Source organism: Protopterus annectens, chromosome 13.part0 (assembly GCF_019279795.1).
Source record: "Protopterus annectens isolate FY-2018-M chromosome 13.part0, PAN1.0, whole genome shotgun sequence".
NCBI classification, from domain to species: Eukaryota; Metazoa; Chordata; order Ceratodontiformes; family Protopteridae; genus Protopterus; species Protopterus annectens.
In genome coordinates, this window is record NC_056747.1 from 679,099,751 (window position 1) to 679,112,278 (window position 12,528).

At 45.1% G+C, this 12,528-nt stretch overlaps 1 protein-coding gene across 1 annotated transcript in view; it reads left to right on the forward strand.

Moving 5' to 3' along the window:
* RPA1 (replication protein A1) overlaps positions 1-12,528 on the forward strand; it is a 1,048,235-nt gene that overhangs the window by 281,679 nt on the left and 754,028 nt on the right. The window contains exon 4 of the mRNA XM_044054876.1: positions 3,966-4,074. Within this exon, the coding sequence (XP_043910811.1) occupies positions 3,966-4,074 (109 nt within the window). The remainder of the gene's footprint in view (positions 1-3,965; positions 4,075-12,528) is intronic.

Below are 12,528 nucleotides of genomic sequence, written 5' to 3' on the forward strand. Positions count from 1 at the left end.
CTCATAAACCCTCTGAGAAAACTCTACAGAAGTAAGCGGAGGATAGTTTTTTATTGGGCAGCGCAGTATCCGGTAGGCCCTTCTCTGCTCTGATTCATTCTGTTCTTGAATTTTTTGCAAGTTTATTTAACGAGGGTGCTATTTCGAGTATTCTAGTTCAACTCGCAGCCATATCTAATTTTCATGTGGGGTTTCAGAATTCCTCCTTGGTTTCCTCAATTTTGTAAAGCCTTTTTGAAAGGTACCCTTCTACTTAGACCTCATAAAGATCCTATACCACCATGAGATTTTAATTTGGTACTCCAAGCCTTAATATGTTCTCCCTTTGAGCCTTCAGCTAAATGTGATTTAAAGTTTTTGACTGGAATGTTGTCTTTAGTTGTAGTTAAATCTGCTATAAGAATTTCAGAACTTCAAGCATTATCTTCTAAGCCTACTTGTTTTGATTTTCCACAAGGATGAGGTCCTTTTATGTACCAGTTCTTGCTTTCTACCAAAGGTGGTGTCAGAATCCATATTAATCAAGGTATTAACCTGCCGGTATTTTTCCCAAACTTTACAAATGAGAATGTATGCTCTTGATGTTCATAGACAGTTGCATTTCTTCTTGCACAGAACAAAAGAAGAAAGACAGACCAGCTGTTGGTTTCCTTTGCACTTAAGTTGGGAAATCTGTTGTAAAGATAACTAGCTATATGGTGGTTTCATTGCATTTCATTTGTCTACTGCAAATTGAAACCTGCCGTACCAAAACCATTAAAGGCTCATTCAACCAGATCTATGGCTACTTTCACTATTCCAGTCTAGAGCATCCATACTGTGTCCTGCTGCTACTTTGTCAAATCCTCATACCTTTAGCGCTCATTACAAACTAGACCCAGTACTGAGAGGAAGAGCGGCGTTTGGCTCAAACTTGCTTAGGAATATCCTTCCTTAGAGTCCACCCAAGAATTTAGGTAGCTGTGGATTCTGTCCCATCTGAGGAATGAATGAAAAGTTGACGTAGTTAAGTTATGTACTTACCATAAAGTTCCATCTATGTCCACTTCAACTCCCCATCCTCCATCCCCCTCCATTTCTCACAAATTTCTTCTAGAGGAATGCGACTCCTATGGACATTGTGTCAATTGTGTTGAAATAATGCATTTCCTTTATAGTCTTATTCTCTCTTTCTCTCTCTCAAGCTGTAAATAAGATCTGGGAGTGTTAGACATGGTACATTATCCATCGGAAAGGAGCTCTAGAGTTTGTTGGCCACGAGCTAGTGTAACGACAGAGTCTAGAATGTTTAAGTGCATAACGTTTTTTAGTATCAGTCACATACCACAGTCACTGAATTGCTTTATTGTATAATACTCAAGTTTAGATCATGAAATGCTTTATACAAATGTTAAAGAAAATGTTTACATTCCTTTTTTTACTCCTTTGTGTCTTTCCATATATCATTGACATGATGTGGGACACATGCATGTTAGTCTCCCCACAAGCTTAAGTCAGTCAAAATCCAGCCATTGTCGTCCACTCTTTCTTAAAGCCATATTTCACAAGTGTGATTTAGTCTCTCACATTTATTCGCTAATTTCAGTGTTGCTGGTATTCCTGTTTGACTGGAGACTAGGGTTGGGAGATAAGACTAAGTCCAAGGTACTCACCATTCTTCTAGTCGAATCCTGTGCGTTCTGTGTTTAGCTTTTTCCTTTGGAAGATTGGAAAAGGTTTCACTGGCAAAGTCTGTGTCTCGTCTTTATCAGGAGAATGAGAAGCAGAGTCCCCTTCTATTTGACGTCTCACTTTCTGTTGGACGATGTATTTCATCCGTAACCTGTTTTACAAGAAAAATGATTTTCATCCTTTGGGAAGAAATGTTTTGAAGACCGCTGGACACAGCAGCTTGAACTTAACATCTGCCTGTCTGTTCCCTGACTGCTGGGGTATATTTTGTTTCTCCTTCCTGATGTGCAATGAATAATCATTTTTCTATGAACACTGCACTGTCTCCATTTTTAGTGTTTTACCCTTCTGCTAATGTTTTGTCAGGCTCAACATTTTCCACTGGTATGATTGCATCTTTACTAAATCTCAGATTTTCTTTGCATGCTTTGCCTTCTGACTGTTTTTGAAACTGCTGTTGAGCAGTCTCTTACTCAGCCAGCCTTATCTTCATTTCAGACTTTTTTTTTTTTTTTCAGTTCATCTGAATAGCTCTTTTTAAAGCTTCTTCCATTTTATTTTTCGAGTTGATCTACTCAGCTTTATTTACTTTGAGCCCATTTGACTTGTTTTTCTCTCTAATTTATTGGAAGCAATATCTTACCAAAGCTGGACCTTGAACCTGTTGCTGAGCAGCTGCAGGATTCTTCCCATTCAGTTTTTTTCACCTTTTCTGGCTGATTTCTTTCGGGCTGTTTGCCGACTTTCAGCCGTAGTACTTAACTAGCCAGTAACTGGATGTTTCTAAAGCAGATAAGGGCCAATAATTCTGTTAGTGTTTTTTTTTTTTTTTTCACACTAGGGGAGCTGAAATTAACTGTTGATCAGTGTACAGCCATCTTGAAAATCATGTGTTGTAAGTTATTTGGTAATTTAAATTGAGCTGTCTTAAATGTATTTAAAGTTGTGTTTGTAGGACATGGGATTCCAGATGCAAGGCAGTTGTCCACAGCATGCTAGTGATGCATTTAAGTTTTGCAGAGAAATGGCTTTCCCAATTATTTTGAATCCCCTTTGTGTGTAGTACAATGGCCTGGTTGAAACAGTGGCATATAGCTGTGATGTACTTGAAGTCCTTGCCTAGTATTGCAAAGTGATGGTCTGCCACCTGCTTAATTTTTGAATCCTAAACTAAGGAAAATTCCTTCCTTTGTTTCTTTGAATCCTGAGAGTACAGACTGAAACAGGTGTATTAGACACTAGTTCTGTTGACTGACAAAGCAGGCATTACTGGTTTAAAGGATTAAGTAAGAACCAAGTTGAGATTGAGAAAAAACCTGAAGAAATAGTTGAGGGAACATTAACATTCAGGATCTTGTATGGTGAAAACTAATAATGGTAAATGGTGTAAAGTGCCAAGAAATAAATGGGAGATGCATCCACTCAGTGACTGTAAGCAGCAAAGGTATTTTGTCCACGAGATGTCTGTGCAGGTTAAGGTGTTGGTAAGTGTCCACAGGGATGGGCTAAATTGCATCAGTGGAATTATCCGCAGCGATCAAGATGTTACACTAATCATACTAAGATTTCCAATGTTGTATGATGAAAAAAAAAAACTGATTTTCCTTCAGTTATTTGAATTGCTAATTGTGTCCTCTTCTCCCAACGTTTGAGGTTTAGTCTTAAAATTTAGATGGATGCAGTGATGGTTCTTGAACCATTGATGTGTTTCTAATATTGCTGATGTGTTTTGTATCAGTCAGTGCATATTTGTATGTATAAATATGTGGGTGTAATGTATATGACCTAACTACCTTGATGTCGACTATAAAATGCCAACAAAGTAAGTCTGATCATACACAATACTGAACACAAACAACCAAAAATAGAGAGGAAAACTTCCTCTCTCGATACCTCCACACATGCACATGTGACACTAGACCGAAATTTGTCTGAATTGGCATTGATAAGGGAAGGCTTTAATAAGGTGTAGGGTTGTGGGAGGGGAATAGCATTAGGGTTAGCACCCGATACTAAGGTGGTGCAGAGGACTGCCAAAACACTAAGACAGTAAATTAAAAAAAAAACATGATTTAAACCAAAGTATTCCTGAGTTTCGTAAAGCCTAAAAAAAAAAAAAAAAAGCAGTTCCCATAATATTGTTTGCATGATAAACTTAATGGAATGTGTTATGGCAAATGGAATGTGTTATGGCAAAACCTGGCAGAGGATGCAACACTGTAGGTAATGCAGTCCTTTGTCCAACTGATTTAATGCTGTCAGTATTATGCTGATTTTTTTTTTTCTTTTTCCAGCTTTTATGTTGGCTACCCAACTGAACCCAATGGTTGAAGATAATACGGTCTCTTCCAACTGTGTATGCCAAGTGAACAAATTCATTGTCAACACACTGAAAGATGGAAGGTACTTGTTCAGTAGCTTTGACTAGTAGTTCTGGTGTGTTTTTGTGGGATCATTGAGCTTTATCACATGTTTTGCAGTTCCGTTACTGTATGGTTTATGTTGTGTTTTGCAGTCTTCACAAGTGATACTTGAGTGCATTGGTAGCACACTAGTCTTTTCTTGTATGTCTTAAAGATCACGTTCAGAAAATCTAGTCAACAATGCAGTTGCTGGGCAACCATCTAAAAGGAAGTTGGAAGAAAATGTGGCTTGGTGCTTAAACTGTTCACTGGAACTCAAGTTTACCTTTTTGCTATGTCCAAAGTAATGTTTTGATTGTATGTTGCATTAAATAAGAAGTTATGTACTCACCATAACGTTCCATTTGAGTAGGTAAACTTAATTTGTCAGCAACCTATGGGAATCTGATCTGACCTCGGATCCGAGCCGGCAGTTTTCAACAGCTTTAGATCCGAGCTCAAAGCTCCTCCCACTACCCATAATTCCTTGCCAACCCTGACTGACCTCTGATCAAGTTTGCCCAACAGCAGAAACTGCTAGAAAAATATTATTCTCAAAAGTGGGTAAAACCCATGGACCTGAGTATGAATACATTCGCAAGTGAGGGGGCAGGAGGGAGGGACGGTTGCTGACAAATGAAGTTTACCTACTCAGATGGAACATTATGGTGAGTACATAACTTCTTAATCTGAAGTAGTTCACTTAATTTGTGCAGCAACCTATGGGACAGAGTCCCCAGCTACCAGAATCTTGGGCGGCCTTCATGGATGTTCCGGAGCACTGCAGAGCCAAAGGATGCTCTCCCTCTGGAGATGATTGATAAAGGTATGAGATGAGGCCCAAGTGGCTGCCAAACAGATATCATCGAAAGAGACTCTAGCTCTAAAAGCCGCAGAGGTAGACCTAGATCGAGTAGAGTGGGCATGGACTCAGAGTTGCGGGCCTGCCAGAACTTTCATATGCTAGAAGGATACACTGTGAAATCCATCTAGACAGTAACTTTAGACACCGATTTACCCAAGTTAAATTTGGCAAAAGAGACTAACTGGTCGGTTTTCCTATGACCAGATGTCCTGTGGATGTAGAAGTGAAGTTGTCTATGCACATCCAATGAGTGTAATTTGTATTCCCCTTTGTTATGGTAATTTGGAAAAAAGACAGTCAGGTTAATGGACTGGTTCATATTTGATTCAGAGGCAACCTTGGGAAGAAGAGGGATTGGTCCTGAGGTAAACTCTATCCTTGTGAAAGGTCAAGTATGGAGGTTTTGCACAGAAGGCCTGTAGTTCAGAGACTCTTCGAGCCGAGGTGATAGCGACAAGAAAGGCAGTTTTCCATGACAAGAATTTAAGATCTACTGAAGCTGCAGGCTCAAACGGGGGAGCTGTCAAGACCTGAAGCACCAGCGTTAAATCCCAAAGAGGGACTACATCCTTCACTGGAGGTCTGAGCAGAAAGGTGCCCCACAAAAATTTCTTACACAATTTCGTGGTGATCAAAGGGCCCAGTTTATTTCCCACGTGATAATGAGAGAGAGCTGCTAGTTGAACCTTGACTGTGGAGGAGCTAGCCCCCTGATGAAACAGCCCTGACGGTCTAATACAGCGGGCAAAGGAGCTGTAAAAGGATCCAAGTTTTAGCGTTCCGCCCAAATGGAGAAATGTTTCATTTGCTAATATAGATCTTTCTAGTAGAAGGCTTGTGCGCTGCTACTAGAATAGTTTTAACTGGAGAAGAGATACCGGGAGTCCTAGCTACGAGTGGAACTGGAGCAGCCAAGCTGTGAGCTTGAGATTGTCCAGGTTCAGGACTGGGAGCTCTAGGGGGTGGGATATTTAGATCCGGACGGGGATCCAGAACCCAAGGAGGTTTCACCAGATGAGACCAAATGTAAGGGAACCTGGTTTGACATTGCCAAAACGGGGCAATTAGGATAATCCTGCTCTCCAACCGGCTAGCTTTCTGAAGAAACTTCAACAGGGGAAGGGGGGGGGTAAGCATAAAGAAGACCTGGAGGCTAAGCATGCACCAGAGCGTCCCTCGGGGGTTCCCCGAAGGGGGAAATGAGAGTGAAGTAGTCGTAACATTTGTGTTCGAGGGAGAGGCAAAGATCGCAACAGGGTTGACCCCATTTGGCGAAAGTCCGATTCGTTATCTCTGGATTCAGAGACCACTCATATGGTAACAGGATGGTGCGACTTAGTTTGTCCGCTAGGATGTTGGACCGCCCCGGAATGTGCGTTGCTATGAGAAAGCGGTTGGTGGAGATCGCCCATTCCCACACCCTCATGGCCTCTCGACAGTGGGTAAGACCTGGTTCCCCCTTGTTTGTTGATGTACCAGACAACAGACATGTCTGTCTGAATCGCAATCGTTCCTACAGGAAGAAGGTCCTGAAGTGCTTGCAACGCTAACAGCACTGCCCTCATCTCTAGGATGTTGATATGCAGTGAGGTCTCCGTGAGGTCCCACGTGCCTTGGATTGTCCTGCCTGAAGAATGCCCCCCCCCTACCCGAGGCGGGAGGCGTCCGTGGTCACTGGCTAGTGGAGGGGTCATAGAGAATGGGCGGCCTTGCTGGAGGTCCGGAGATTGGAGCCACCATAGGAGGGCCCTCCTGCAAGCCCTGCTGAGGGGAACTGGATGGCTCTGAGGATACTGTAGAAAGGACCACTGGACCTGAAGGGTCCATTGTAAGACCCTCATGTTCAAACGTGCCATCGGCAATAGGTTGATTGCCGCCGCCATTGAGCCAACAGCCCTCAGGACCAATTCCGCCGGAGGAGCTGGAGATTGTACAATGGCCCGCACCTGTAGCCTCAGGGTTCGTAGTTGGTCTGTGGTAAAGAAAGCTAGGAGTTTTTGTGTCTAGTCTGGCCCCTATGAAGTCTATGGTCTGAGTCTGAGTAAGAGAATACTTCTCTATGTTGATGGTGATCCCCAGCCGGGGAGCTAGACGGAGAAAGTAGTTTCTGGCTGCACAGAGTAGATGCCTTGTCGGGCGGTCAGGAGCCAGTCCAGGTACAAGACCACCTGGATTCCCTGAAGCCTCAGGTGGGCCGCTAGCACTGCTAACACTTTGGTTAACACCCTGGGGGCTGTGGTGAGACCAAAGGGGAGGACCCTGAATTGGAAATGACTATCTCCTAGCCGGAAGTGGAGGAACCTCCTGTATCGCCTGTCCATCAGAATGTGGTAGTACGCATCCTTGAGGTCTATAGAGCACATCCTGTCGTTCTCCCGCAAAAGGGGGAGAATGGATTGAAGAGTGACTATGCGGAACTTCTCTTTGGTTACTGACAGGTTCAAGGAAGAGAGGTCGAGGATTGGTCTTAAGTCCCCCGTCTTTTTTGGCACCAAGAAGAACCTGGAGTAAAACCCGGACCCGCACTGGTCTGGGGGGACGTGTTGGATGGCTCTTTTTTTTTTTTTCCAGCAAGTGTTGGACTGCCATTGCTGCGGCCTCCCTCTGATCGGGTGGAACATCGGGGAGGTATCGCCCAGAAAAGGGAATCTGATATCCTCTGGATATAATGCGAAGCACCCAGCGGTCTGTTGTCAGACAACCAAGCTGCTGGGTGCTTCGAGAAACTCCCCCCGACTGCCTCCGGAGTGGAGCAGTCGGGCAACCCCTCAGGGCTGTTGTGTGGGTTGGTCCGAGAAGGGTTCTCTGGATCCAACATTCTGCGGGCCCCCTCTGCTTCTAGGGTGGCGTCCACCCTGCCCTCTGCCGCGGAAGGGCTGGGAGTTCGGGACGGGACTGTTGCGACTTCCGGAACCACATCTTCGGATCCTTTTGGTTCTTTGAGAAGGACCTCTGGGGAACAGAGAAGCGGACTCCGGCAGACAATGTCTTCCCATCCTTTTCGCTCTGGACCAAAGTATCTCGCACAGTTTTGCCGAAAAGGGCAGAACCATTGAAAGGGGCATTAGCGAGTCTCCTTAAAGGGTTCCGCAAAATCACAGTACCAGAGCCAGGCCTGACTTCTCATGATGAGGCCCGCTCCACTGGCTCTAGCGGCTCCTTCCGTGGCATGAGACAGTAGCCACATAGAGGTGTTAGATGTGGATCGTAGAGTGGCCATCTGGGTGGAATGCAATAGCTTGTCCTCCGCTGACATGGACTTGGGGGGGGTGGCGACGACGACACAGCGTACTCTTTGATAAGGTCCCGCTGCAGTCGAAGCACATGTGCCAAGTAGTTCAGCAACCTCACAGAGAAGGTAGCCGAACTAAACACCCGCTTCCCTAGGCAGTCCATCGACAGACACCTTGCTCTGGGGATTAACTGTGGGACTTTCCTGAGCTAGTTCCCTCTTGGTGGCCACCACCACCAACACCAACATGGCATCTACAGGGGGACCCTTACTCCAGTGGGACTTGTCAGAGGGTGGGCTAAGGATCTTGTCCGGGCGCTTGAGGACTGGCTCCACAGTGTCCGGCTCCTTCCACACCCTGGTAGTAATCAAGTCTACCAGGGGGTCGGCCGGAGGGGACACCCAAGAGGTAGACGGGCCTGCTTCAAACGCCTCCAGGAACACTGATTCATCTGAGGTAGGCTTTAGGGCAGACCACCACCCCCTTATTCTAAGCATCTCCATGATGTCACCAAATGGGACATCTTCGGGGGGTGATCTTGGGGAGCCTTCCCCTTCCTCCAAATCCATATCCTCAGTCAAAGACTCGCTATGCTTGTGAGGAACCTCCACGGGGGGGGGGGGGGGGGGGGCTGTCCGAGGAGGTTTCACCAGCCACATCTTGTTCCAACGGAACTACCTGGGACATCAAAGTAGGTTGTCCCTGGGGCTGGGTGATGGAAGTCGGACCCAACAGAGAGGGAGTGCAGGGTGGAGCCGTGACAAGGGCCGGGGGCCTGGATTGTCTTGACAGGGCCCTCTCCACCACGTCGAATGCTGAGAGAGAGCTGCTCTCTGGGATCCGAAAGCAGACCCTCGCTGAGATCCAATGGACGGATCGGAGCCATCTCTGAAGCGATTGGATCCGATGGACCAGTATGCTCAGACCTGGATGGAGCCGAAGGCATACAGATACCACCGGATTCGAAGCTCAGCCCTCTTCTCCGAGAGCTCGGATCCAAAGAAAATGGACCCGACACGCTCGAGGGAAGCATCGGTGCCGAAGTACCAGAGACTATCGGCGCTGACACACCCCTGGCTCAAAGGCTGCCCGGCTCCGAAGACTCGGAACCCGTGAAACCCGACGGTGAGGGAGCTATCGGGGCAAAGAAAGGGGTCAAGCTCCCACTCGGAGGGGGGAAGGCAGGAGGACTCCCATCTGCATTTGGGCCTGGAGGAATCTTCTCATCATCCGGTCCAAATCTGCATCTGTGAGACTTCTGGTCGATCTCAACGAGGCCACCGAGGCGGGGAGGGAGTAGGCCAGTGGGGCGGGAGTGTCGCCTCTACCTCGAAGGAGGTCTGGTCTCCTCCTCAGGACCCGGTGAAAAGCACGGGGACCGGATCCGAGAAGGAGACTACCCAGAAGTTCTGGAGGGAGAAGACCACTTAGCTGGGGGGCCCGAAGCGGAGGCCTCGGCCTGCCGCTTGTGGTGTTTCTCCCTCCTTTTTTCTTGTCTTCTCTCCTCCGGGCCTAAGGCGGGAGGTTGAGTCCCGGCCAGGGGGGAGGGAAGCAGGAGTGGAGTGGCAGCCGCCGCAGCGGGAGCCATGGGAGGACCGGAGGTAGAGGCAGAGTCCGGGGTCAGAAGACCCGCCAGAATCAGCTTAGACCTCCGGTCCTTGAGTGCCTTGGGGTTGAACGCCGCACAAATGGTAACAACCAGAGGACAGGTGCTCAACCCCAAAGCACAACAGTGTGTGGCCATCCGCTGGGGACAGCTTATGGCCACACTCGGTGCACTTAGAAAAAATCCGCTTTGGGGTCTCAGACATATTAACTAAAACAGGTAACCACACACACTAGTCCCCAAACACACACACAACCCTGACGGAACCACGAAGGAAGGGGGAGGTTAAATATGAAGAAAAATAAAGGAAACTAAGAGTGTTTAAGATTAGGAAAGGGACCTGAACACATACACTTTAAGAAAGGGGCAAAAAAAGGTTAAATTTTCTCTGATGAAAAGCCTGGGACTCGTAGGATCATTCTGCTGAAGTAAACCGCGGCAAACTAGATCTGAGGTCAGTCAATGTGTAATGCAATCTTCTATGTTAAGAGCTAGATTGCATAGAGGTATTGTATGAGAATTCAGATGGCTGAATATTCTACTTTTTCATTGTATTTTAGTCCATGTGTAAAGGCTATGGGGTAGACCACCACCTTGGGCTGCATTTCATAGGCCACTTTGTTGGTGACAGAAATACTTTATTACATTATGGATTTTCTCCTTGCATAGTCTGCTCGTGTGTGTGTTAAATTTGAAATAGAAATTTAGAAAATAAGTGTGGCTTAAAAAGCTGGAGCCAGATCCTTTGTTCCCCTTTGTTTTAATTCTGGAATGTGTTTTTGCAGTCATTTTGTCCAGCACTAATATTTTAGTGTATCCGATGGAATCTGTGCCTGGCTTTCTATTTGCTTCTTTGCCTTTTGGCTATATTCAAGTGCAGTGTTTAGTTTCATCAAGCAGCAGGTGTGCCGTTTCATAGCAATATTACTGGGTTGCACTTGCAGTCTCCTTTGTTTCTAGTATTATCAGGAGTACTGTTATTAAACACTTTGGTTTCTTTTACTAAACCTGAGATATACAGCTTTTGACACATGCACACACAGTTCATTTCATAGATTTCTGAAGTTTGGTCACTTGGTAAATACTTTTCTTCAAATAACCACGCCTACAAACATGCACAATAGTAAAAGTTGCCATGTTTTTTCATATTTCTGTGTAGATGAGCATGCAATAAAAGCAACTCGTGCCTCATCCTTTCAGGTGCCGAATAACTTAAAATACCCATAGTATTTTCAGTCTATTAAAAATGTAATCTAAATCAGTATCAAAGTATTTTTCCAGAGCTTTCCTGAAAATTGCACAAATCGCAACCCATTTGAGATCCATTCCTAGATTAAGTATGAAGTTTCGCTGAAGAATGTTAAGTAATGTCTTAATTGTGTAACTGTTCACTGAAATTGAGTTGTGAAATTTTACATGTAAGGTATGTTTAAATCCAATTAAATCATGCAAGTTTAGTTGTTTGGTAGAGAAATCTGAATGGGGTCTATATCAAGATCGACATCCGAAAATGTCATCTCACCCTTCCTAGACATGGAAATGTTGAAGGAAAAGAAATCTGTTTGCCATTTGGTTACACCTGCCTTTTCCCTGACTGTAGTGCGATGTCTGATTTTAGAATATTTGGGGGGGGGGGAGTGGGCCAAAGCCCCCCCACTTAAATGTTTTTTTATGTGGTGGTATTTGTTGGCATTCTGATTTTCTTTACCTTGGAAAGAAATCTGTGACTTGAACGTTCGACAAACCGGGAGTTTGACATTTCCGTGTCAAGGAAAGGTGATTCTTTTCTGTGCTTCTAATTGGGCACCTGCACCTTCTTGGTCCTGGAAAATGTTTTTCTTTGTTAGAGGTTTTTATTGAAGATGTCCACCAGACAGGTTTATTCCACCTTGCAGAGGCTGATTTAGTCCGGTCAGGTATTCCTGATTCTATGCATCTATGCAAATGTTTAGTATAGTAATTTGGTATAGTTTTAGATACTGCTGCGAGTTCCTAGAGAGGGGGAGGGGGCTGTGAAGCTGTGTTGTACCATCCCTCAGGAGGCTGTAATTGGCTTTGGAAAAGTTTTTTGTTAGGCCCTAACTAGAGGGTGGTTGGGGGAGATGGCGACTTTGAATGTGACTGCTTTATGGTCTGATCTTACACTGGAAGATACTGTAGGGGATGCTGCAGTAGATACTCATGTTGGTTAATACCAATTACAAGATGTTAACACCTCTTGTGGGGGTATAGACTAGCTATTACAAAGCATGTGGCTGCAATGTAGAATTTGGTACTTTTTTTTTTTTTAGGGAAAGCTTCTGCCCAGAGGCCCAGGTTTAACACTACTAATCTTGAATCTCTACTTTAGATAGGACCATAGCAATGATCCCTTTATCAGGAAAGAAGACTGGGCTTCATTGAAGGATCTTAGCATTACTTAAAAAGTATGGCACTTGGTCCATCTTAAAACTTTTTGGTTTAGCAATTTCCGAAGAGTTGACTTTTTTTTAATCTTGCAGGCTGCTTTTTTGCTTGATGCTGTCTTTGATCTTGGGCATATAGGACTGACTTCTACATTCCATGTCTGCAAGAAGCACTGGAAGTTTTAGGTTTATAGCTGGGACAGAGCACTTGCAGTTTATCCCTTTACCATTTAAGCATTCCACTGCTCCCCGAGTGCTTGCGTTCTGCTTAGCTCCTGTATTTGCCAACCTCTGGATGACAGGAAACCACATTTGTTTGTATCTGGATGACTGCTTATGATGAGAT